The sequence below is a fragment of the Taeniopygia guttata genome, chromosome 1A (genome assembly GCF_048771995.1).
Source record: "Taeniopygia guttata chromosome 1A, bTaeGut7.mat, whole genome shotgun sequence".
NCBI classification, from domain to species: Eukaryota; Metazoa; Chordata; class Aves; order Passeriformes; family Estrildidae; genus Taeniopygia; species Taeniopygia guttata.
In genome coordinates, this window is record NC_133025.1 from 15,631,451 (window position 1) to 15,659,386 (window position 27,936).

Sequence of the window (27,936 nt, forward strand, 5' to 3'; positions counted from 1 at the left end):
GAAAAGGCTTCTGGCCAACCTGAAAAGGTATCAGTCAATACTAGGAGATAACGATATCCCCCCTTCTTAGGTAATTCTGTAAAATCGATTTGCCACTGTTGCCCAGGTCCACAACCTTTCCCAATTTGTCCAACTTTAGGCCTTGGGATGTTTTTAGGATTAGTTCGGAGGCAAAGGCTACACTGACGAGTTACTTGTATTATTGTGCCCTGTAATTTCCTAGCTATAATTTTTCCTTTCAGATGGTTATACAGGGCATCTATTCCCCAGTGTGTTTTTTCATGCTCTTTTTGCACTAATGTCCACAACAAATAGGAGGGCACCACAAGTCTCCCTTCCTCTGTTATAGCCCATCCTTCTTGATTAAAATTTGCTTTTTCTGCCTTAATAAGTTTCTTATCCTTTTTATTGTACACAGGCTTACCTTCAATAGAAATCTTTCCATCTGGGATTAATGTTGCTTCCACTGTCTCCTCAAATACCTCACCTTTGGCTGCGTCTTTTGCCTCTCTGTCCGCCAGCATATTCCCCTCTTCCAATTCAGAGCTCACTTTTTGGTGTGCCTTAATGTGCATGATGGCTACCTTCTCAGGTAGCTGCACTGCATCTAGTAGTCTCAGTATTTCTTGTGAATGTTTAATATTCTTCCCTTGCGAATTCAACAGTCTTCTCTCTTTCCAAATGGCTCCATGTGCATGAACTACCCCAAATGCATACCTTGAGTCTGTGTAAATGTTAATCTCTCTTCCTTTTGCCAACTCTAAGGCTCGAGTTAAGGCAATTATTTCAGCCTTCTGTGCAGAGGTGTTTGCTGATAACGGTCCAGACTCTATTACCTCTCTGCTTGTGGTAACCGCATACCCAGCATGCCTTTTTCCACTGATGACATAGCTGCTTCCATCAGTAAACCAAGTCTCAGCACCTTCGAGTGGGATGTCTTTCAGATCTGGACGGCTGGAGTAGGTGGCTTCAATGGTCTCCAGACAGTCATGGATCACTGGTTCTCCCATACTCCCGCTGAGAAAGGAAGCTGGATTCACAATGTTAGTTACCACAATTTCAATATCATCCTGTTCCACTAGTATAGCTTGGTACTTTAGAAACCTCTGTGGAGAGAGCCAATGTCTCTCTTTTGCCTCAAGGACTGCAGACACTGTGTGAGATACTAGCACAGTCATCTTCTGGCCCAGGGTGAATTTGCGTGCTTCTTGGATGTTCACTGCCACTGCTGCAACGGCTCTGAGACACCCTGGCCATCCTTTAGCTGCCGTATCCAGCTGTTTGGAGAGATAAGCCACTGCTCTCCGGTACGGGCCTAAGTTCTGTGCTAGTATTCCCAAGGCGATCCCTTGTTTTTCATGGGAAAACAGGAAAAATGGTTTACTTACGTCTGGGAGTCCTAAGGCTGGAGCTGACATGAGAGCCTTCTTTAGTTGGTCGAAGGCTTGGGTTGCTTCCTTTGTCCACTGGAGATCTCTGCTCTCTTCTGTGATCAGGGCATACAGAGGTTTAACAAGTAACCCATAGTTATAAATCCATAGTCTGCACCACCCTGTCATGCCTAAAAAGGTTCTCAGTTCTTTCACTGTTTGAGGTCTCGGGGTCTGACATATTGCTTCTTTGCGATCTTGGCCCAAGGTCCTTTGTCCAGCACTCACTTCATAACCCAGGTAAATGACTGTTTGCCTCACTATCTGGGCCTTCTTCTGGGATACTCGATACTCCTGCAGGCCCAAAAAGTTTAGGAGGCTTACCGTCCAATCTACACATGTTTCCTGGGTCTGGGTGGCTATCAGGAGATCATCCACATACTGAAGCAACTGTCCTTCTCCTGGTGGAGGTTCCCAAGATTCTAAATCCTTGGCAAGCTGTTCCCCAAATATAGTAGGAGAGTTCTTGTATCCCTGTGGTAATACACACCATGTGAGCTGGTTCCTCCGTCCAGTTTTGGGGTTCTCCCATTCAAATGCGAAAATTTTCTGGCTGGCTTCGTGGAGAGGGAGGCAAAAGAAAGCATCCTTTAAATCTAAAACGGTAAACCATGTTAGTTCAGGTGTTAAACGAGTTAACAAGGTATAAGGGTTAGCAACTACTGGGTACAAGTCTTCAGTTACCCTGTTAACAGCCCTTAAATCTTGTACTAACCTGTATGACCCATCAGGCTTCTTTACTGGCAAAATGGGGGTATTAAAATCAGATTGACACTCTTTTAACAGTCCTATTTGCAAAAAGTTTTCTATAATTGGGCTAATCCCTTCTCTATCTTCTTTCTTCAGGGGGTATTGTTTAACCCTTACTGCCCGTTCCCCCTCCTTAAGCTTGATTTGTATAGGTACTGCATTCTTTGCTCTCCCTGGTATATTAGAAGCCCATACCCCAGGGAATACTTGATCCATTATTTTCTTGAAGTTTTTTCTTCTTCACTTACAGTTTTAAGTTCTTTGGTTATTAACATTAGGCTCAGCAACTCCACGTATTGTTGGTCCTTTACCTCCAAGCTAATGTCTCCATTTTTAAATATTATTTTTGCATCCAGCTGCTCTAGCAGATCCCTGCCCAAAAGTGCAGATGGAGCATTAGGCATATATAAAAACCGGTGAATTCCCCATTGCTTTCCCAATTTATATTTTAACGGTTTGCAAAAATATGCTCTCTCAGATTGGCCAGTAGCCCCTTTTACCATAACATAATCATTTGTTAAAGGTATTAGGGCCTTATTTAACACTGAAAATGTTGCCCCTGTGTCTACTAAAAATTCTACTTCCTTTTCTTTATTCCCTAGTTTAACTATAACCAGAGGGTCCCCTAGGGTAGGGCCCTCCGGTCCTCCTCAGTCCTCCTTCGCGTGAGCAACCACTCTTTCTCCCCCCCGATCGCTTTTTCTTTGTTCGTCACCTCTTCTTCGTTCTGGGCACTGGTTCTTCCAGTGTCCAAATTTCCTGCAAAATGCACATTGATCTTTTCCCAGTCGGGGTGGTCCTTGTCTTGGCGGGTCTTGCTCACATCTTTCCTTTCCTTCCCCCCTTGCTACTGCTACTAATTTCCTCATCCCTTGTTTATGTCCTTCCTCCCGGTTACTAAAGACTCTCCATGCTTCATCTAATAGAGTCTCCAAGTCTCGGCTGTTTGGGCCCCGGATCTTCTGAAGTTTCCGCCTGATATCTCCTGTGGATTGTCCTAAAAACAAATTTATTAGTTGTTGTATTCCTTCCTCTGATCCAGGGTCCAGAGTGGTGTATCGCTGCATCGCGTCTCGTAGGTGATCTAAAAAATCAGAGGGTGTTTCAGAGGGACCTTGTTTAACAGCATACAAAGCTGACCAGTTTATGGTCTTAGGAATTGCTCGTTCTAGTCCTTTCACTATAAAGTCTTGATATCTCTTAAGCTGTGCTAATTCATCAGGTTCATTGGGATCCCACATCGGGTCCTGAAGAGGAAATACATCTTTAATATCCTCTTGTGTTGATACACAAGCATCCTCAGCTAAGTCCTTGGATACCTTTAAAACCAACTGCTTCTCTGTTTCTGTTAAAGCATCAAGTAGTAACTGCATGTCTGTCCAATCAGGTAAATGCTGCTTAACCATAAACTTTAACCTTTTGGCAACGCCTATCGGGTCATTTCGATAACCTTTAGCAGTCTTTTCTCAAGCCTCTAAATCTATCGAGAAAAAGGGGACCTTAATTATCCTTGGCTCCCCATCAGAGGCTATAGCTTGCCTTAAGGGTGCTTGTATGACTCCTTTAGTTTGCTTTCTAGTTGTTTGTGGGGGTGGGTTCATTCTGGTTTGCCTTCTGGTCCTTGATGCTATTGGACCTTGTGGGGAAGGCCTGGGACTTGGTTCAGATTCATCCCATTCACTATCACTACTGGGCAATGGTGGATAAAACCTCGAGGGTTCCCCTGATCTAGGAGTTGGTGGGGAAACTCTTGCTTTAATTACTGTTTTTTCCAGGGTAGACGAATCAGAGGATAGGTTAGGGGAGGCTGAAGTTGGTGAGGGTTCTGATTTCACTCGTTCCCTCACCCCCTCCTCTACTCCCCTCCCTTCCTGGTTTCTAGGTGGTGGTAAAAGTGTCTCCACTGTCCCTTGTTCTAAGATCTCTGTTGCATACACTTTACTTGGGTGCGAGCATCTTTGATTTATTGAACATGTGCTGCAACACCGTTTGAGCTTTTCCTTGTTAGCCTTATTATCCTTTTCAAGAGCCAGTACCAGTGGATCAGACGGTGGCCTAATCCCACAATCCCTTTGCCACTCAGGGTGATTTCGAAGACTGAAAAACATATCAGCATAAGTTACTTCTTGCCACTTTTGTTCACGCCTAAGGAAAAGCATTAACTGTAATAAAGTCTCATAGTCTAAAGTACCATTTGCTGGCCATTTCAACCCCCCATCAAGTCTATAGAGTGGCCACCACTGTGTAGAAAATTTAACAAGTTCCCTTTTAGTTTCACTACCACCATAGCCTACCAGTGCTTTCCAGTGTGTTAAGATACACCCTAAAGGGGTTCCCTTAGGAATCTCTTTGCTCTCATTTGCCCCCATGTTCAGGGTTTTTCTTTTCAAAACGTCTTTTGATCTTATCCCAGTTCTTAAGCTTTACCTGGTATTCTTCTGGTACAAAAATATGCTGGCCACACTCAACTCTAAGTATTTCCACTGGTTTCTTCAAAGTTCCTGAAACTCCGTTTTCTAACAATTCAAATATTTTACTGCTACCAGGAACCTCTTGACCAGTCACCAACAAAACTCGTATAACTTTCTGGGTGGCCTTTTGTTCTTTTGAACGACAAAAAGCACAAATTCCAGTCTTAGGTATTAGCCACCTGTACCCTTTTCGGACCCACAAATCCTGACAGACTACACACCGAAATACAATCCACGGATTACAATAACAATCTTTATTTGGGCAGGGGAATACTTCTGACCCAGGCTTTCGGTTCCTGTTTCTCCCGGTCCTGGTCATATAGCTATGCTAGCAAACAAAAGGGATAAAACAATTTGTTAGTTAATTTTCACCTTTTCTCCCTTCAAAACAAGGTTCAGAGCAGCAGCTGTTGAGGAAAACTTGTTATACAAAAGAAAAGGGAAAAAGAAAAAACAAAGAAAAAAACCAAAATTGCAAGTTATTAATCACTCATTAAATCAAATCCTCTGTTATGTTTTGCTCTGGGTATATTACTATTAAAATTTGTTTAAAAACTGTAAACAAACTTTCATACACTGTAACAAGTTTGCAGTTAAAAGCCAAGCGTATCTCCTGTCGCACTGTAAACCAAGGACAAATGGAAATTTGACAAACTATCAGTCTAGTTTTGACCAAAATTTCGCGATTCCACACTACACTGAGAGCTGTGTGAACTGCTACTATAGCCTGTTCTAAGAATTTTTGGATTGCTGACCAGATTTCTTTCACCCTTTGATTGAAAATGTTACAAAATGCAAAGTTCGGTTGCGTATTCGCAGCTGCAAAACCAGGTTTCTCTTTTTCCAAAAGGACCTAAATTCTAATAGTTTAGGCTCACAAAAAAAAACCACTCTGGAGTTTTTCACAACTCCAAACACATTCAACAAATGTTCAAACAAGGTCTTGCTAAAATCACACAAACTTCAGTCAAAACACAACACAAATCTTTCAACAAAAAGCGGAGGGGAGGAAAAGATAAACTACTAGCAAACACTCACTCACTAAACTTGGGATTTTTTTAGGCAGTTGAAAAATGTATCCTGAGGTCACAGAGCCTGAATTCTCTTCTAGTTATCTGGGAGACAAATGACCTCTTAATCACCAGGACTATCTTAAAAGCAGTTTAGGTTTTTCACTTCACCCTCTAGCTATAAAACAAAAATTCAACTTACAAAGCTTTTTATCCAACAACATATAAAATAAAATTTTCACAGTCAAAAGCACACGCTGCCCAAATTCACACAAATACACACAATCCAAACACCATGCAAATACTTTAAAGCAGTCTGCACTCCCAAAGGTCAGTATTTCTTTGCAAAGCAAATAACAATTTCACAAACTTCTTACAACTTCAGGTTCACAAAGCTCCTAAAAACACTTACAAAAATTAATAACACACGCCAAATCACACAAATTATAATGCTCACAGCACTAGTTCTTACAAACCACAACAATTACAATGCTCAAATAGTTTTCCACAGCCTAAACACACAAAATCACAAACTCACTAAACAAACACGGATCCGGTTACAACACACACATACAGCGCTTGGGGCCACAACCCAAATTGTCACAACAGGACGCTTCGCGTCCCAAGGTCCAGACTAACCACCCAAATTATGGATTACTAAGGTGCACCTTTCAAATTACAAACTGAGATCAGAGCCACTCCTGCTCCAATCTAAATCCACAACACCACAGCCGCTGCCTCCTCTACGAGGCACAGACTGCTAAACCTCTGGTACTGCTGCCTCCTCTACGAGGCACAGACTACCAACCTTGCTGCTGTCTCCTCTACGAGACACAGACTATAAAACTGGTGCTGCTGCCTCCTCTACGAGGCACAGACTACCAACCTTCTGGTGCTGCTGCCTCCTCTACGAGGCACAGACTACAAAACTTCTGGTGCTGCTGCCTCCTCTACAAGGCACAGACTACCAACCTTGAATACGAGACGTCTCTCGTGTCTTTTTAACTGCCTATATAATAAGGTACCTTCCCTCAAATATAAACATACCTCTTGTCCGTAGTCCAGCAGGTTCTGGTCTTTCCCCGGGTAGTCAGCGAGATCGCAGGATCCCTCTTCCCAGAAATTTCTGGGTGGGCGCCCAGAGGGGTCCCGGACCCCACCGGCCCCACGGCCAGAGAGAGCAGTCCTCCTGGCTGGCTCGCCAAAATGATTTATTAAAGAAATATGGATATTGATCTAGTATCGATATCCAACTGTGACGGACAAAAACTCTCTAACAGTTTAAAGTTAGAAAGTGTATGTTTATTCGACGCCGGGCAGCGTGCGGGATAGCTCCCAAATACACACCGCACCTTCCAGGTGATTACAGAGTCTTTTTATCCATACAAGTATTGAATATACAAAATACAAATGCATATTCATAACTTTGGTACATCCCATTCCCCGCTTCGTATGCTAATCACTCCAAAAGCTATTAAGCATGCGTAGTTTGTCCCTTGAAATGGGTCGGTGGTCCCTTTTATGGGGAGGGGTCCCAAAATGAGGAAGTAAATGAAGTCTTCCTCGTTCTGACCTTTCTACCTTTTCAATGCAAATGTGACAAATGAACTCTTGGTAGAACTCCCATTCCTTGTCTTCAATTGGTTTCAGAACAGAGGAGGCCCACAATTGTCTTATGTTCCTAAAAGCTATTTATCAGTTTCTATATTCTTCATTATAAACCCAGCTAACCAAACATTGTGCTGACAAGCAATTAATTATTAGTTAACTACTAACTCCTAACTTCATCAAGGCCTACTCATTTATTATTCTTATTTTAATTAACTCTAGTAAGGCTTATTTCTAGCTAAAATCTTAACTCCTCAAAATCTCTAAATGCCTTAAAGTTTACGTTTCATTAATGTATTTTAACAGCAGTATTAGAATTTAGCTTCACTGACAGTCTTTTATGTATGTCTAAAATGGTACTCTTGTGTATATGCTTCAGTTTTTTTTTTTCTCATCACCAGAAGCATTTTTATTTTATGTTGTAGTAGAGTTAGACTAAGTCTTCCAAGAGCAACTTGGATCCTGCTGTTGTAATTGCTGTTGGAAAAGGCAGGGTCCTTTGTTTTTTTTCCTCTTGTTTTGGAGATTAGCCATCACAGGAAAGCATAATGTGAATTGATACTTTAGCAGTAGTGTCATGCAAGGGTCAGACTGTGTGCTTTTGGGGTTTGCTACTACACCTGATAAGAATTCTTGCATAGCCCCTGTGAGTTTTACTGAGTGCTCTTTGTCACTGGCAAAATAGTAGTTGAACTCACTGCAGTGAAAAGTTAGGGCCAGAATTCTACGTTTTTTTGGATTAGTCTGAGATCCTGGAATTTCGGAAGACTATGATGTAGGACAGCAGTCAGTGTGAAGAAATATAACTATCACAAAGCCAGGGCTAATGGTTTGTAATGGAATTGACTTAACTCTCAGTTGTGCAGTCATCTGTCTAACAGTTCTCTGTCCTGAAAGCAATTACTGTACCACTTATGAAAGCAAAACCAGAAACAAAAGCCTTGAGAAAGTTCAGAAGGATGGCATGACAGCAGAGCAGAGGGGGTTATTAAATACAATAGAAGGTTATTAAATACAATCCAAAAGGTAAAGTTCTGTGTCAAATAAGGAGAGCAGAGCAGAATATGAATCCTGTCAGGCCAAATGAATGGAAGCATTTGTAAAAGAGTTTGGGAAACAATTTAGAAACATACAAAAACTAGCTTTAAATGATTTTTCTTAGATATACTGGGGGAATGCATATCACCAAAAATTTTGTGGGCCCAGCAGACAATCTGGATGTAAAAAGAGCTCCCAGAGAGGATAAGTCAGTAGCAAAGCATCATAATTATTTGCGTTCAGCATGGAAGAATGTAGGGAAGTATTCACTCCCAAATATTACGTGATTGATAAATAGAGAATCTGTTTGAAGTAAGTGCTATATTGTAAAAAAACCCATAGTTTGTGTCTGGTTTTCACTTCATTGTCCAGTGCTGAGATTTCCTTCCAGAAAGAGTAGTCCTTTTGAACCCACTCCCACAGTGTGTGTTACTGTTTGGAATTACATGATAGCCCAAGCTATAAAAGGAAATGTATATTCATTGCAGAATAGCATCAGAAGAGGGAGGGAAAATAAGCTCTGTTCCAATGTGCTTTTGTATTTCCTATCTCTGGCCTTAAATGAGTTACTTAAAGTTAAGTGAAGTTTTTGTACTGGGTGATTTGGGATGATCTGTCACTCAATTAATCATATGCTTCATATTTCTGACTATGACAGTAGATCTGCATATTTTCCTTTTTTATAATTTTTCTTCCTTTACATGTGCTGTTTTCAGAGGTTGGTACCTATGTTTGAGCATGGATTCCTATTGAGTTAAGGGTGGAGCAAAAATATGGAAAGGTGAAAGATTAGAGTGGGTTTGGGGGGTATAGGATTGAGAATGGACCATTGTGTTACTAGAAAATAATAAAAGTAGTTGCTGAGTTACAATTTATTTTCTATTTTCTTCATATACTAATTACATAGTTTGCAAATGCTATGGCTATGTGTAAAGGTAGCCAAAACTTGAAAGTTGAGCAAAATGATTGTGTAAGGAAGTAATAAACTAATGCACAAGATTGGTTTCCATTCAGCCTGGACACAAATAGATTAGACCCAGTAAAGCATATTTGTTCATAAACACTGCACAAGGAGGAGAGGGGCAGGAAGATGCGCAGTTGGAGATTTTGCTTTTGACAACTTGGGGCTTTCATTGGTATTAAAACAACTGGAGCTAATTGTCATGCCTTGGGGTGGAAGGGAAATACATATATAATTTGTAGATTGCTTAGTTAAGGCAGATATTATCTCTTTTTTATTGTTTTTGTTCATAAGCTATAGAAAATACAGTTTTTCTACTCTTGTTCATATTACATGTTTACTTTGCCTTTATATCTTCTGACGAGTTCCTGCCTTTCTGGCTTTTAGATATAACCAGTGATACTGCTACTTCCACTGTAGTGTTTTAGTGGTGATTTACTTGGAATCACATCATGGGTGGAATTGCAGAAGTAGTAGGGGCTGCAAGCCAATACTAAAGCTGCTTGGACCCTGAGCAAACTCCCTGAGCAAACACATTGGGGTGTGGAGAACTACTGTAGGTGATGTGAGAAATTGCTGTATGTAACAAACCACAGTGTGAGAAGCTGACACAAGTTGTAGATGGCACCCTATGATATGCCTGGATTTCACAAGTAGTCAAGGGGGAATTGTGTGAGAGGTGCCCAAACTGCCATTCTATGGAGAGAAGCACTTAGAGATCACTTTGGGAAGTGCAGTGTTACAAGACCAGCGGTGCTTGATAATCATTTCAGAAATGCCATATTTGGGTATAGTAGTAACAAAACTGGTACCATAAAGGGAAGAAATAATTGGAGTGGCTTGTTAAATGGGGCAGAGAGAAGAAGTAGAAGCATGCTGGAGAAAGAAGATCAAAAAATGGGAAGCAGGGTTAAGGGATGTGACCAGCTGCTGTCTGGGGCTTTTGTTTGGCAGCTTGTGTGTGATGATCACAGCTGGGATATGACAATAAATTAAACTTGTTTCAGTTGCTTATTGCATCTTTTCTTCATTGAATCCTTCTGTTTGCAGTTACAGCATACTGATAATAAAGTGTACTTGTGCCAGCCTGTGACTTTTTGAATTTATCTCTTAATCTGTGTTTATACTCTTACCTACTTTCATTGTTTCTTTGAGGTTTTGGTTCACACTGAACTCTACTAGTGTCATGTTTTTCTAGTGTTACTGATCCTTTGGTCATTTTTTTAGTCTTTCAATGCCTCTTAACTCCATGAATGAAGGATAAGAGGGAAATATATTGTGAACTGTGAAATTTCTTGGGGTTATGTGTATAAGCATGCTTTCATGCTTCCTCTATCCATGCATATTTAGTGTGCAGAAGTACTGTGAACTTCTTAATGCTTTTTGAAAGCATATGCTGCTGCTCCTTATTTTGTGTAGACTTTAATAATATTACAACTGCTTTACCTGCTTTGATACACTGTATTCCTTTCATATGTATCTCGAAATACTTGGAAGAATAATACAAACTGTGACAATATAAGGCATGTATACCAAAAACTAATGCTGATAAATACTCCAGAGAGTTACCTTATCACACTCAGTACCATAGATGTCCCTATGGATAGCAATTTTCCAGTATTTTATTAAATCATTAGGATTACCCTATATTTCTGTATTCTCTGGATTTTCTAAGAAGACCATTGTTGTGAACGCCTTTGTGTTAATTTGAATGTATCTGTGTATGTAAATTGGTAGTAATTTCCTTGCTTCTCATAAAGCCATTGTGTTTTAATAGATGAATTGCGAAAATTGAGTTGGTCTGGCATTCCCAAACGGGTTCGTCCAATTGCATGGAAGCTTCTTTCAGTAAGTTGTATTTTTTTTTTTATTCTTCCTTTGCATTTAGTACATTTAGTACTAATAGCTTTTTCAAGCATTGCAAATGATTTTGCATGAATCGTAATCCATCAGTGATGGTTGGAAACGTGTCTTGTGCTGAATTGTAATGGAAGTTATGTTCTTTTACTCAATTTCAAGATTAATCTATCAAATTGAAAGAAGGAGAATGAGAAGTAGTAGTAAATCATGCCAGCTTTGTATCTTTATTTTTCAGCCTGGCTTTCTATGAAAGAAGGGCTTGTGATAACAGTGGCTTCTTTCAACCAGTTTTGATGGAATGGTGGCAAGTTCAAAGACAAGTACATTCTTAACAGTTTTCTTGAAAATAGACACACAGTAGGGGAAGCAAAGACTATCAGCATCCTACGAAAGGCTTCATTCTGACTTCATATTAAAGTAACTGCAAGAAAGGATTAACACTGTAGTGAGGAAAAGAAGTGATAGGATCTACAGGTTTTTTTGGCTGATTCTTCTATAGTGCTTTAAGATGAACAACTCTGAACCACTGTGTCAACTGAGTTGTGGTATTGGCTCTCCTGATGTCAGACTTGTGAGGCAGTCCAGAGACAACCTCATTAAAAAGCTAATCACTTTTGTATAGCGTTAGTTTTTGGCTGACTGAGCACTGATCTTTTCCCTATGGCCAGAGGATTTTGCAATGGCTGTAGCTTGGGAGTAGGTTGGTTGAAGTACCATGGAAGTCTTTCAGTTGGGCATGTGGCAGAAGCTTGTGGAAATATGTGATTTGGTTTGGTGGGGTTTGGTGTTACAGAACAGGATTTTTTTCATCTTGGTGTTTGCCATGTTTAAAAAGGTCCTTCTGCAAAAATACAGTTTATTCTTCATAGAGGTATTTTTCATGTCTATCTTTTCAGCTATAATGCTTGTGATAACAACTAGTTAAGCATTTTAGCTGTTTTTTGTCTGCCTGTGGTTGGGAGAAAAGTTTATGAGGATGTTTGTATTAAAAAGAAGCAGAACTCTCGTGATGTCTACTCTCCAGAGGCTGTGAAAGACACTTTCTCAGCAAATCTGTGTGCATTTAAGAACTGTTTAAAATTCTGAATTATATACACACACCAGTTTAGCACTATTGAATTTTTCAGAGAGTAGGCTTAAATAGCTTTGCTTTTTATAGAATAATTCTGTAGGGAATGCAAAGTATTTACTTCAGATTGACACTGATTTTCAGTGACTGAAAGAGTCTTTCTTGTTGATGAGTTCTACTAAATTTGCAGCTTAGTTCCTTCTAATGCTAAATGCAGATGCAGTTTAATGGTGGGTATTCAAATATCCTGCTGTAATTGAAATTAAACATGGAGCTTACAATTTATTTTAGTTCTGTTTCCAAAGTTATATGTGATTTTGGTTGTAAAAAAGGCAATTTTTTTCTCTTCAAGTTTAGGATGTCTGTTTTAAAATACTAAAAGTAAGAAAAATTATGGCTAATTCAAAGTTGACTTTGAAACATAGTAAACTAAAGCATAAGCATTTTTAAAGTTTTCAATCAGAAGACTGACACAGGGGTTTAGAGAGTTGGAGTTATGCAAATTATAAAAATATAAAATGAGCTGACTCCTCTTGCTTTCTTGTAAGAGCATAGGCTTTCCAGGAGCTTTAACTTAAATCCAGAAATTGATTTTAATTTAGTATTACTGGTCTAGAAAAATGTCTAAGTGTAGAGTTCTCTTGTTCTGTTACTTTTAACAACTCCAGGATCTATTTCAGTTCAATTTGCAATTTCATCTTGCCATACCTCTGCAAAAACCTGCTTTCAGATTACATTTTTTGTACTTTAGCAATTAAGTGGATTTTTTCTTTTTTGAGTAAGACATTTACAAAACTCTGGCTTTTTTTGTTTGTTTGTTTGTTTTCTACCTCTAAATGGCAATATTTTGAAAATTCTTAGCTTTTTGTAGGTAAGTCCTTCTGTGATTTCTTATCTATGTGGTCCTCATTTAGTACGTTTTGGAAACCCGAAGATGACTTTTCTATACTGTAAGGCAGCATTTTCTTTCATCTTCTTTGCCAAGTGGGAAAGAAAAGTGCTTTCAGTTTTTGTGGTCATAAGCTCCACCATGCTTTTTTCTGGTGGCAACCTAATAGGGACCTACCTACTATTAATGTCCCAGGTGAGGGGGAGTAATGATGGTAATCCGTGGGAGTGTTTGAAGCCAGGCTGGATGGAGTTCTGAGCAACCTGGTCTAGTGGAAGGGGGGTTGGAACTAGATGATCTTTAGGGTCCTTTCCAACACAAGCCATTTTATGATTCTATACAGTCACCAGGAGCTCCTGTGGAAATAAGTGTTCCTAAAAATCGAGTGATATTTTGATTAAAGATGTGTTGCAATACTAAAAAAACAAACAGAAAACTGAAGAAACTGAAGGATAGTTATGGTTTTAGTAGTATATTTGTTTCAAAATTATTCAGAAGTTGTATTTAAAAATCCCAAACTTATTTTTTTTCAGGGAATGGAGTATACTTGGTGGTATCTGAGGCAGATGATGATAGTCTTATTTGTAAAGCTGCCATAGAAATTGGAATTCTAAAAATCTGATTTAAGAAAATGATCAGTTGAGATATTTGTTACATAGTCAGCATGTTAATAATGTTAACAAGTGTTTGATGAAGACAATTTTTCAATATATTACTCTGTTGATGTTATGCATGTCTACTGGTAACAATATATATGAAAAAAATACATGATTTATTTTGAAAATGTAGCAAAAATGTTAAATACACTGTACCTAAACAGCAAGAAGCACTACACAGGCTCTCTTCAGTTTTGAATAACAAAACTAAAAATGTTTGCAAAAGCCTTTGGAGGAAATTAATGAATAAACGGATTAAACTCTCCACCAATTTATTCACTGCTGATGTGTTGCAAGCCTTCCCAACCTTTAAAAATAAAACCTAATTTGTAAAGTGAACAGCAAACATGACATGTCGAATTGAGAGATTAGTTCAGTCTTTGAAACTGAATAATGGCAAAAAGACTTGCTGAGAAAGTATCGGTGTGCTTCAAACAATCACATTTGATTTCAAAAATAAATTATTTTCTAGAGCAACCAACTAAGATATCCTACAGGGAAGAAACCACTACTGTTGAGAATAAATGGGAACACTACTGTTGAGAATAAATGAATTTTATTCAATAAATTTATTGAATAAATTCAATATTTAACACAAAACATTGGGACAGGATATTAAATGTCAGACAAAGTCTTTAGGCAGAAGTGAAGCTGGTGGGATTTAAAGTACTTGGAATTAAACACAAGTCTGCATATCTTAAAGGAATTAATTTTGCCAAAGAAAGTACTTCTTAAGATATCTGGAATGTAATATGGCTTGCACTTATTCTGTTGTCATTATAAACGAAGTAATTAAAGTGTACAGGAAGAACATTTTCAATGATTTTACTATAGAATCATAGAATTGTATAGGTTGGAAAGGACCTTTAAGGTTGTGTAGTCCAACCATAAACTCAGCTCTGCCAGGTCCACCACTAAGCCATGTCCCTAAGGGCCACATCTGCGTGTCTTTTAACTACCTCCAGTGGTGACTCAGCCACTTCCTCGGGCAGCCTGTCCCAGGGCTTGGTAATCCTTTCCGTGAAGAAGTTTTTCCTAATATTGAATCTAAGCCTCCCTTGCTAATGTATATAATTGCTACTTAAAGGCAATTGAATTAATACACAGTGTTTAAAAATGTAATAAAATTGCTCCAATACTGGCCACATAGAAATTAAGCAACTCACATGTTATTAAATTTACCTGAACTTATTTATTTAAGCTTTTCTCCTCAAAAATCAGCACCATCTTAGTATTTTTGATGAGAAATTGCATTTTGTAGAAAAAAAAGAAAAGGCAGAAAAAAAAGCAGATGTTTTTCTAAGGTGTTTGTATCTGAACTTTTATATGCGTTTGAGGAATTAGAAAAATAGTTTAGTAAAGGATTATTGAGATTTGTGTGGGAGTACCTGGCACTGCATCAGTTTGTTAGATCTCCTGTCACATGTAATAAAATGCCAGAGATGCTTTTTGTAAGGCCAAGAATAATATCTTTATAATTTCACTGTGTTTTCAGGGCTATCTTCCTGCAAATGTGGACCGAAGAGAAAGCACTTTACAAAGAAAACGCAAAGAGTATTTTGCATTTGTTGAACAATACTATGATTCCAGAAATGATGAAAACCACCAAGATACCTACAGACAGGTAGAACACCTGATTGAATTGAGTTTTATCTACAGAACACTTGCTAAAGGACTTAAAGATTACTTTTGAACTTTGCGCCTGTTTTTTTCTGTTTTTTAAATCTTATCAGATAGACAACCCTCTAATAATTTTCCTAAATTTTAGAAGTAAAAATATGAAGTAGTTTGGATCTGTAATTCAAAATAGTGGATTACTTTTAATGTTAGCATTAGTATTGTTTAAAAATTGTTGCATTTTCAAATCTTTCATCTCCTGCTCAAACCCTCTTTCAAAGAAGTGAAGATGGACAGGGAAAGTACAACAGTTACTGTTTCTTACTGGCTCAGAACTTCTGCATAAGAAGTTGAAACTGTATATGATGTGCAATAAACATAGGGGTGTCAAATTTTAACAATCACCCAGATAAGCAGACAACTTTTCTTAAAGTTTTGTATTGGAATGAGTAGTTTGTAACACTAAGTAATCATACTTTAGCCTTCCTTGGGACAGAAGAAACTAAGATCTTCCTTTCAGTTTCAAGACTAATCTTTAGTAGCAAAAAGTATATAGCATTGCTAAGATAAGGCTTGTGAATAGAACCCAAAATCATCACTTTTGCACTCTGTTGCATAAACTCCTTTGTGAAGTTTGGAACAAAAATTTTAGTAATACTGGTATTTTTGTGCTCTCTTGATTGTCAAATACATTAAAATAGCTGCTAAAATCTTCTTTTACCTTTGCACATTTGGACTTGATGATTCTACAGGTCTTTTCCAACCAAAATGATAGTGGCAGTTGAATATGACTTTACAGAAGTAGTAGTATGTATTTACTCATAATTACCCTAAGGTAATGAGTATTGCCAGTATGATTATAATTTGCAAATAATTAAAATGTAAGGATCCTAGAATGTGAATACAAATATATGTGTTTTTAAGTTTTGCTTCACTGAAAGATTAACTTAAAGATTTGCCTGTATGTTTTGAAATATAGTAAAAATACATGTTATCCCAAAAGTAATGATACAGTGGGATTACAACTAATAGTGTAAACCCGTAGAATTATTTAAAGTATTATGTTGCTTAGAAAATGTGCTATTGGTTCCTTTTACAGTATTCTTCTTTGTCTAATTAGATCCACATAGATATACCACGCATGAGTCCTGAAGTTTTAAGACTTCAGCCCAAAGTAACTGAGGTAAGAATGACATATTTTCTTTTTGTTAGAGAAAACATTTTATTAATGGATCTGATATCACAGTTTGATTATTAATTATTTTGATTACATTTGCTATTTTGACTTTAGAACGAGCTTAAAGAAGTAAAAAAGTTGAAGATATATAAGTAGAGGCTAAGAATAGCAGTGTAAGTATGAGTAATAAAAGCAAAGGCACCTCATTAATTTCCTGTATTGAATCTGTCAGTTTTTATTGTGGTCTTGTGCCCTTGAGGGCTTTTTCCCTCCTTTTTCCCTTTTTATGTATTTTGTTAATACTGTATTTCTTAAGTAATACAGAGCATAATCCTGTGGTTCTGTGTATTTTTCAAAAGCATTTAAGGTCTGGAATTCCTAGAGTGTTCCACTTGGGAAATTCTCTTTGAATTTTTAGCACAACTGCTTTGAATGCCTTATCTGATTTTGCATCCTTGTAAGTTTTGTGTGTTGAGTACAGTGTTTAAATTGTTTTACTACTGTTGTAACTATATAATTAATGTAAATATATAATAATGTGATTAATGGTAAATATATTAGTCAAATTGGCCTATATTGTTGGGGAATTGAACCTCATTGGGATTTTTTATTTTGAAGTATATACGTCATACATAGCGTAGATGGTGTGGATTATCCTCTTTCAATTATTTAGTTTAATTCTTTGACTTACTCTTCTTTCTAATGGTTCTAGTTAGACCTTCAAATGTATTGCCATGTAGCTTCTGTTCATAGAATTATAGATCCAAATAGAACAAAATCTGGTTCATTATGAGAACTTAATGATGAAATGCAGAACTAGCTTTCATTTGGTTTTCTGTTGTTCCAATTATTTGTTTAATGGCAGTGCTCTTCCACATGTTGGAGAATTGGTTTGAAGAAATAGCCTAGTATGATGTTTCAAAAGAAAAATCTATACATTTGGGGCTTTCCACCTGCTTTCTGCACAGTGGTGTTTTACCTGGGCAGTTCTAGGGATGAATCAAGGAGTAGTATAAGTACAATCAAGGGGCAAGAATGAAGCAGTACCAGTAAGAAATAAGCTATTAAAGAAATTAATTAGATCTGTGGACTATTGGGAGAATGGGTTTGCATTTGTCTTTTACTATTTTTATGATCTTAACCAAACTCTACTTAATCCTATTATAGAAAATGTACTGAAAGGGTCATACCACCCAGTTTCTCCAATGTTGCTTTCTCTTGCTTTCTGAGTTTCTGGAGACCTATCGTAGCACCACCGAATCCCTCAGTCCCACAGAGATCCTTCCCTAATCTCAAGGGCTCTTGCAGATTGGGTGTGTTGTTGCCAGAGCTGACTCTTCTAGAGCGAGAGAAGGTGGTGCTGGTCTTTGGTGAGCAACAGTCACTCCCCCATTTTAAGGTGACATTTCAAGGGCTATACAGAGGAGAAGGGAATCAGAGTAAGGGTCAAAGACAGGTTTAAAGGATGACACTATGTGCAAAATCATTGTTGTGGATATTATGCTGAGTTCTGTATGTACTTCTGATGCTGCAAAGATTTAGAGTAATGATACCACTACTGGGAAGAATCTCCCTTAGAATGAGATGAACAGACTGTAGTTGGTGGAATTGGACAAAAGCATTGGTTAAAGCTTCAAAAAAACAGTACATGTATAAACCTCACAGTTTCCTGACTTAAATTTTCAAACGATGCTATTCCAAGATTTCTGTTGTTCTTGGTGGTATCAGTCTCTCTTGCCGAAGAACTTTTAATTAGAGTTAATAAAGCTGTTTTAATTTCTTATCTGATCTCAGAGTTTGGTTTCTGAAATAAAATGTTGCAGTTTAGAAAAAGATATTTTGAATCTGATGTGCAGAAATAACTTGTTTTTATGTGTTCCTTTTAAAAAACTCCTTTTATGGGAGTTATGTGGATCCCGAGTGAGGGGAAGGTAATGTTGGAGCAAGGATTTAAAGGACTAAAAATGACTTAATAGTGTCCCTGAAAAAGGAGAACAGCAGAGTGGGAGGTGGTCTTTCCTATAGTGCAGTCAAATTACTTTAAAGACTACTTATTACTTAGTTGTAATAAATTTGATTAGCCAACATGGACTGGTCTAATTTATTACCTTTTCTTGCTTTATCTTTAACTGTATTTTGTTGAAATGGAAAGCACGTGGCTGTGTACTTTCCATCTATGCTTGCATATTATACATAATAATTTCAAGAAAACGGCACAATTTAAAATAGTTTAATTTTTGTCTTCCTTCTCTTTTTTGTTTTTTTCCTTTCCCTTCTCTACTTAAAAAACAAAAAACAGATTTTCAAAAGCTTTTGAATTAAGGCTTTGGGGATTTTGAACTTCCTCTGAGGTGGGAAAACCCACAAGTAATTCAAACTTTCATTTAAGCTGATGGATTCTTTTCTTTATGTGAATATAATTCTTGCTGTAATTATGAATGAGAGTCAAATTCAAAAGAGAATAATAGATTGGTAATGACATCTCATGAGATGTAGTGGTTCACAGTAGAAAAATAATTCCAGTTTTTGTTGCTGGTTTGGAAATCAATAAGGGATCCTTTTGGGAAAGTGACCTTTTTAATGAGTCCTATTTGAATACAATCATGAGTGTTGTATAGAAACTTAAATCAAGCTGCTTTTCAGGTTTTAAGTGCTCATTTTTATTGATTCAGAACAGTAAATGAAACTTTACAAAAATGGGTAGGAAATTGAAAATGCTAGTTCAGTGTGTATTTCAGAATTTCTGATTGGAGTCATTTGGGGCTATTAAAGCTGATGTACCATCACTGAGTGGTGCTTCCTGCTCAAAAGTATAACAGGCTCCCCAACAAATCCAAATATCACTCCCCTTATACCTGGATTTTAAAAACATTTTAAAATCCATAGACTTCTCAATTTGCAGTGCAAATGTTATTAAGTTCTGAGAAAGTGAAAAGCTGGTGGTACAAATTTGTGAATTGTTTGACTTCAGACATGCCTTCATGAGAAAACACTGTTTATAGTTTCTGCAGTGGGTATTTTGATTGATTGTTCGTACTGAATTTGACTGGTTGTTGACTGTGCATATTTTGTAGCCCCATCACACCATGAGCTTTTTATTTAGCCTAGTGCATAACCCTATTCTACATTCTGCAATTGCTACTTTAATAGGTTTCTCTAGTCAGCTCGTTCTGATATTTGTTTTTGAGAAAGTTGTTTGTATTTGCAGTATGTTAAACATGTCCTTTTTCAGAAGTGAAACACAGAACGATAACTCTGATAACAGTGAGAAACTAGTGTTACTGAAAGTCAAAGTGGCAATGGACAGAAGAAGGCAGGGTGGCTGTGAGCTAACTAACCTTGCTAGATTGGCAGTTTTCCAGTAATACTAAAAATATTACATAAATAACTGTAATTTCATCAGGGTATGATTACATAAAATGTAAAATTATGTTGTAAATGGCTGAGTGTAAAATCTTTATACAGTTATTGATAGACAGTGAAACACCACTGGCTATTGCTTAATGGGCAGAGGCTGGGTTTTTTTTGGGTTTAATATGCAGTTCTTGTTAAAATGCATGAGGTGACAGAAGTATTACCAAGAATTTGTATCTAAAGGAATAAGCATCTTGGCTGATGGAAACAAGAGGCTTCTATGGAGGATTTGCTAATGAATTTTTTTGCCTAATCTCTGAACTCACACTGCACAAAAACTGAATCTCAGTTGGGGTTGTAATGGATCAGACGTGAGCTGTCTTAAGGTTTGTTTTTCAGTGCCCACCAAAACTTTTTGTACTTACTGTTGTTGACTGTCTCCCCTGTTCTGTGAATTTTCAGCCAGAGAAACATAAAACCTGGAGGACAGTTAACTCAAAAGAAAGCCTGTAGGAGAAGGATAGTTGTTAATATTTGAGACTTGTTTTCAAAGCAGAAGGTACAAATATATTTCAGCTTCAGATAACTTATGTGGGAGCCTGTGATGGGAATTTCAAGCACCAGGATGTGAATCCTTTATGCTGAGACTTTTCTTACTTAAAAATGACTGCAAGAGGACTATTAAACTAAATACTAAGTCTTTATTCAAATTAAAACAGTTTATTAATCTTACGAAATTTTAAAGTAAGATTGAGTGTAAATAATCCTGACTTCACAAATAACACCTATTACATCCTTTTGGGGCAGGTCTTTCACTGGCTTTCCTGAAGCCTAAGCATTCGTTGTCTTCTGGAGTTGCAGCAAACCACAGAATCCTTTGGGTCCTTCCAAAATGTCTCCTCCTTTTAGTATTGAGGCCAGATCTGAAGAGCAATATGGTTTGTGCTCTCATGAATGAGCAAACATTCTTTTGTTTCAGATTATATATCCGCGATTACATGCCTGTAGCTAGGACAAAGCATGTAGCCGCTTTCACTCTGCTGCTTATTTGCACATTTGCCTTTCAAAGGCACATAATATCTTCAGAAGCAAATGACTGAGACAAGATAAAGCCTGTCACACACCTAAATGGAGTCAGGAAAAAGTTCTCTGATTTCCATGCTCTCTTCTCTCCTCACGCCGAGATATAGTTTGTCCTCATGAGCTTTTGCAGATCCTAAACCTCAGTTGCAGATCCCTATGATTCAGTTTACAGAGTTGAGAGGGTGAAGTTCTGTTGGTACACATGGCAGACAGTTGCCTTATTTCTACATTTCCCGATTGTTTCAGGGTTTTCATTAACTGATATGCAGATGCCTGGAGTGTAAAACTCCACACTGGAGTATTTAGGCAAGCTTAACTTTTGTGGAATCTCATTTTATGGGCATATTATTAAAAAATCTAAACTATATCAAGTCCTTATTTCTGTTACTTGGGGATAAATAGAATATTTAGTAGAATACTTCTTTCAAAGAGATGAAAAATTATGGGAAGATAATTTCATATTTCTTTCCCTTGAGAAAAGAGGCATTTTCTATTACTAGAAAAGCTCCAGTGAATAAGAGCTACTTTGTATAAACTACTGTAACTGAATTACATACTAGGCTGGTTTTAACATGTGCTAATACCCCGAAAATGCTTCCTTTTGAAGAACTGAGAAGTTTATATAGCACTGGGAGTTGGTTATGAATGCCAGTGTTAATTTATGCTTTTGTATGCATGGTTTCTATACTACTTAACTTCATGATATTAAGTTTCTCTGCAAGGATGTTTTCAACATCCTTATGAGGGGAAGCAGATGGGTAGGTACCAATCTTTTCACCCTCATGACTAGGGACAAGACTCAAAAAAATGGCATAAAGCTGAGTTGGAAAGGTTTAGGTTGGATATCAGTAACAGGTTTTTCACTCCAAGAGTGGTTGAACACTGGAACAGGCTCCCCAGGGAAATAGTCATAAGACCAGCCTGACAGAGTTCAAAAAGTGTTTGGACAACACTCTCAGGCACATGGAGTGATTCCTGGGCTGTCCTGTACAGGGCCAGGAGTTAGACTCGGTGGTCCTGATGGATACCTTTCAACTCAGGATATTCTGTAATACTGTCATGTTATGATAATTTACAAGTGTCTTGTTTAAAACATGCTTATCGCTTGTTAAATTAAATTGATGATTTCTTTAACTCTTTTTCAGATTTTTGAAAGAATTTTGTTTATCTGGGCAATACGTCATCCAGCCAGTGGATATGTTCAGGGCATAAATGATCTTGTTACTCCTTTTTTTGTAGTCTTCATTTGTGAATACATAGGTAAGATTTGTCTTGATACTGAATTATGAATTAGTATTGGTTTTGAAACATCATTTGCATTTTAATCTCACAATTTGGATGAACTAATCAAAGCATAATTTGATACATTAATTTATTATAAATGTTTGTAATTATAAATCTGTATTGCTTTAAATATATACTGAGAAGCAACCAGATTTTGGGTAGTCAGTGAAGTTCAGGAATCAGCTTGATGTCTGCTTAAGAAACTTTTTTTTTCTCTTTCTCATCTAATTAATGTTTTTTTTGAAAACTTTATATTGTACATATGAACCAGGTAACAACATTGAAACAAAATATGCCTGCCCTGCAGAAAAAAACCCCACCAAAACAAAAAAAGTAACCCATGAAACATGGATATTTTTAAATCAGTTGTGAGGAAATTGAAATAAAGGGAACCTATTAAACTGCATATGTGGCTGAAATAATGGCATTCTGGAATTTGGGTCTGAAAATTAAGAGAACAGTATCAAATTTTTCTGGTTAAGAGCTCTGCTCTTCTGAGACTTACAACACTGGTAACAATGGTAGTGTCAACAAGCCCATTTGTGTTTTGTTTGTGGCTTTATGTGTGAATATGCTTTTGAAAAACGAAACAACTTAGATGTGGGTTAAATCTTAAATTCACAGATTTGTATTTAAGTTGTAAACATTAAGAAAATGACTGACTGTTAACAGTAAGTCATTAATAACTTAGGTATAACTATGGATATAAAAGATTTAACAGTAAAAATGATAATGTTTATTTGGTTTGCATTAATATTGTTTTTCTTGTACTTGTGTTTATCGTACACACACACAGTGAAACTTTTAGTGTTGTGTATGAAGACTTGAGCAATGTATTGTCTGGCTACTTCCGTGGGGCTACCTACAGTGGATTCTTCCTACCTTGAGTGTGCAAGACATCCATAGGTGTATTAATCCAGATTGATTAGTTTTAATGAAGGACAGATTATCCTTGAGTGGATGATAGACTATCCATCTACCCATTTGCATGGCAACACCTCTGTTGCTTTGTTCATTTCTTGTTTCATAGGGGGACATTTCATTGCTAAGCAACTAATGAGAACTACTGCTGCTTTCTCCCTAATCATCTCCTAAGTAGGGTAGAGGCCTACTCCTGAGAGTATTTGCAGTTTCTGCCTTTTACTCCCTCATTTGACAGATCATGAAAAAGTTCTTAATGATCCTAGAACAGTAGGGTCTCTAGTAGACTTTAGGGTTGCTAATTGAAATAAGAAGTTCAAATGAGATGTGATTAGAGAATTGATATTCCATGTTAAATAGGCCATTTAATTAATATGGTAAATAAGTTTGTCTTTACCACCAACTTACATTTGGAGACTGATTGTTAATGCATTTGCCGCTTTGTCTGGATTGTCATATTGGAGAGCATAGCTGTTCCTGTGTGTTTGGTGAAGAAAGACAAAACATGAAAACCTTCAACCTTAGAAGATAGTTGGGGGAAATGTATGAAGCTCAGAAAACTGTATTCTGAAAGCTCATGTAAAAACTAGTATCTATATCATAAGAAAAACAGCAAAATTAAGGTTTGTTTTTCTTTCACTATAGTGGTGGTCATGGCTAAGTACTAACAGCAGTTATTTCCCCCAGAGACATACAAAAACTTTCATAGATTTTTCTTGAAATAGCTTTTTGATTTGAATCTTTCTAATATATTCAAGTTACACTGAATGATGCACTCAAGGTAGAATGAATAAATGAAATGGGGACATTGCATTTACGAAGTACGTCAAAAATCCTGTAATAAAATTACAGGATTCAAAACTAACACTGTGAATTGGGCTTTAGTAATTTATATAGAAATAAACACAGAATTGCTGAATTTTCCTAAAAAAAATGCTTACACTGTTAGTGCATTTATATTTACTTCAGTAACATCCTGTATTTACTTCAGATTTTTACTCTAGATCTCATTTCTTTGTTTTACATGACTATTGGTTTGTACATTAAACAGCTTTATTTATTGCAATCTTTTCACTTTCGATTTTTGTATTTTACTTATTTTAACTGAAAGCTTTTTTGCTGAAGTTCTACGTCACTTGGATCCTAATTTAAACAGTTGGAAGTAATAATACTTTTATTTTAAGTTCTTTCTGTAGTTAAAATAAGTCCTAAAAATTATTGAATATTAATAATAAATTCTTATGGTTGACAATGCCATTAATAATAAATCTGTGCTCATTAGGTCATCTGATGGTACATCCTGGTAATTGACAAAACATTTGCAGTTTTGTCAAATATTTTGGTGGGAGGAAAGCCATGTTTATTTTAGCTTTGACAACTGAGAGAGCCCTTAATCCTTAATCTTGCATAACAAGTGTGCGACATAGTTGTTCTAGTGATGGGAGTCTTTTTGCTCTGCTAAAGACACCAGAAATCTGTTTGGAAAAGTGTTGTTAAGGAACTTCTGAAATAAAAATGACACAGATGAAATTGCTAATTTACTTCTCAAATCTGAATGCCATAAAGTAGGTTTTTGGATGTGTATATAAGCGCCTAAGTCATAGATATTTTGATGGTTTAGTATGGATTGAGATATCTGATTTTAGCACATAGATTCACAAGTTTAGAATATATTGAGTTATTGAATATAGGAATTGAGTGTGTTAAATGTTCAGCACATTCTTTCAAACTTTCCACTAATATGATGAACGTGTAATCTGGTAATGTCTCATTAGTTTCCAGTTTGCAATAAAAACAGAATGCTGTAACATTTCAGCAAGTGAAAACTTAATTGTCAAACCTCTCCAGGAGAGGGAAAACCATAATTTAAGAAAATTTCAGAGGAGGTAGATACTGGCCCCTGCTGGAATACAGTAGTTTCAGTTTTGGTTTTCTGGCCTAAATTAGGAAGAGGATGATAAGAAACCTAAGGTTTCTTATACCAGATAATTGTGTGTGTTATTCTCAACAGTTTTTAAAAAAATTTTCCTCCTCATGAAAAATGATGGAGGTATTTCATCTTATTTTGTCCTACAGCCTCTTTAGAAATCGAAATGCTGGAGGTGTGGGAAGACTATTCTGGACTTACTTCTAACCTCCTGTATGACATAGTAGTATTGTAACATGTGTTGTCAGAACAAAATGGTAATTACTGTCAGGGCAGTTTTCCTGGAAGCCCTCTGTGTTTGTAGCATATTAGTTTGTGTCAAAATGAATCTCATCCCTGTGGAGGCACCAGAGGGTTTTTTTGTTAATGAGATAAGATGTGACCATGTGACTGCTCGCTATTTGTAGTCTTAATATGGACAAGAAAATTTTGCACTGGATTGCAAGTCATCTTTATCCCAAGTTGCCTCAGATGTGCTCTTTGTACACCTTGCTCTTACCCTGAGTTTCTCTAGTGTTAAGTTGTCCTGTACAATTACTTGTGGTCTCTCGCTCACGTACACTTCACTTTATCTGACATTCCAGTACATCATCGTTCACTGGGCATGTGTGTGTATCTAAAACCCCAAAGAGGACCTGGATATATTCATCTTCCAGAGATGAAAATTTCAGAGAAGTACCACCATGACATGGATGCATGTCAGATTGTTGCTAAGTGGAATAGCTGTATGAAATAATTTTAAGATGCCTAGGAGTATTGGCTCAAGGGAAAATCAGCAGTTAGTAGGAAGTCAAGGGCAGAAAATGAACACTACTGTAGCACTTGATCATTTTATGTTGGATAAAGAATGACAAGAAAAATGAGGCTGCTGAAGACTGGAATGGCGATTGAGATATTGTCTGCAATCCTCTTGAAATAGAGGAGCCTGAGACAAGTTGATGATGCTTACAAGAACTGAAAACTTCAAGAAGAGCGATCTTACCCTTGTAAGTATTTTTTCTTGTCATCTTAAATCCTTTTGTAGATGTGGCATTAAATGAAACTTCTGTTACCTAGTGTTTTCTGAATTGATACTGCTATGGCTTTATGGAATAATTAATCTAGGCCCAAATCCTAGTGGAAATGGGATAGGATTTATTCCCAGACTACTTTTACTATGAATAAGGAAATGTTCTTTGGTCCTGAAAATGCCTTCATCTGTCTATAACTCCCTTGCTTACTGCTTTTTCCATTCCCTCTCGTATGTTACAGGAAGTCTTACTGTCCTTATAACTGGTATGCAGTCTCATTTTTGTCTTCCTTTCACCCTTTTAAATATTAATTTTGGGGCTTTTTTCCCCCATGGTTTGAATAATGTATCAAAAATGGTTCTTTTCATTGTATAATTGGAGTAAAGTTTTGGAGCATTTTATCATGGATGTATCTGAGGTAATTCCTCAGTTTCAAATATGAAAATTTGTTAGTTAAGCAGAGATTTTTCTTTTTTCAGGAGAGTTGTAATTTTTGTGGGAGAAATAGATCTGTTTGGAATGTACATAAAACTGAATTTCTGAATGATGAGAAAGCAAGCCAGAGAGCAAAGAGTATTAACTCACTGACTTTAGGGAACTGCTTTTCTTCATGCTTACAGGGTTATAAGGTAAAATTTTGTTCAGCATGCATTATTTCCTGTAAAGGGCCAAGCTGAAGCCTTGATTGCTACAGTATATAAATTAATTTGAGATAATTTATCCTTCTGTCTAAATATTTAGACTGTTACTATTCAGTTCCACCAATTCACTAGTCCTTGCAGAATTATGAATAGGACCTGTACATTGGGGTTTTGAGGAGAGACAGTAGAAAAGATGTAATGTATTTGTAGTTATTTAGAAGAGACTGACTGAAACTGAAGGGTAAAAAATTGTTTTTATGCTAGAACAAATAACTGGATCCTTCTCCTTCTCCCAGGGCCTTCAAGTTTCTCTATCTTCGGATTTACCAGGAGAGAAATTTGGAAGACTTCCCAGGACTGAGGTTCAGGAATATGAGGGGTTTCTTCAGTTTAAGAGAGTCACAAATTTGCAATTGTAGTATTCTCTTCAACTTTTCTTTTAATTTTGGCATTAAAGTTTGTAATAAATGTCTACTGTTTTCATGCTTTTTTTTTGTTTAAATAAATAGAAGGTTTTGCCCAATATTGTGTTAAAATGTTTTTATTTACACTTTTTTTAAAATGTTTTATGAAACACAAACTGAATTTGCATAAAAGCAGGGACATGAAGCATAGTTGATATTTTAATGTTCTACTTCAAGTTGTAAAAATATAAAAAAAATAAGTGGCTTTTTTTAACTCTTGTAAAATTTCACGAGAAACTATTCAAAACAATTAAAATAATTTTTCTGTCACACGTAAATTCTGTAACACAAGTTCCATTTAATTACATTGATTTTTTTTATCCTTAATGCAAATTTCTAGTAGTGTAGTTTCCGTATACAAAGGTATGTTTCAGTGCTGTTTCTTAATATTTCCATAATTTTATAGTAATACTAATGACATCAGGGAAGTTGACTCAAGTTATCATAAACATGAGCAATATTCCATGAAATGTTCTTTGATAATTAGATGGTGTAATATTATCTGTGTGATTTTGGTGAGCAAAGAATGAAGAAATCTTACACAAAGCTGTTGAATCCAAGACTTGAAAGTACTGACAAGTCAATTACATCTTTGACATAAGTCCAGAAAACATCAGAAGCGTTCCTCTGAAAAAGCTGCAATGCACACGAGCTACTTGGTGACCTGAATCTTTTTACTTACTTATCAGTTTTCTCTGCTGCACTCTTTGCTTTCA

At 36.8% G+C, this 27,936-nt stretch overlaps 1 protein-coding gene across 2 annotated transcripts in view; it reads left to right on the plus strand.

The window, feature by feature from the left end:
- TBC1D22A (TBC1 domain family member 22A) overlaps nucleotides 1–27,936 on the plus strand; it is a 150,279-nt gene that overhangs the window by 19,561 nt on the left and 102,782 nt on the right. For both annotated transcript variants that reach the window (XM_002187308.7, XM_072920292.1), the window contains exons 5-8: nucleotides 11,046–11,116; nucleotides 15,238–15,366; nucleotides 16,480–16,542; nucleotides 22,119–22,233. In XM_002187308.7, coding sequence (XP_002187344.5) covers nucleotides 11,046–11,116; nucleotides 15,238–15,366; nucleotides 16,480–16,542; nucleotides 22,119–22,233 — 378 coding nt within the window. The remainder of the gene's footprint in view (nucleotides 1–11,045; nucleotides 11,117–15,237; nucleotides 15,367–16,479; nucleotides 16,543–22,118; nucleotides 22,234–27,936) is intronic.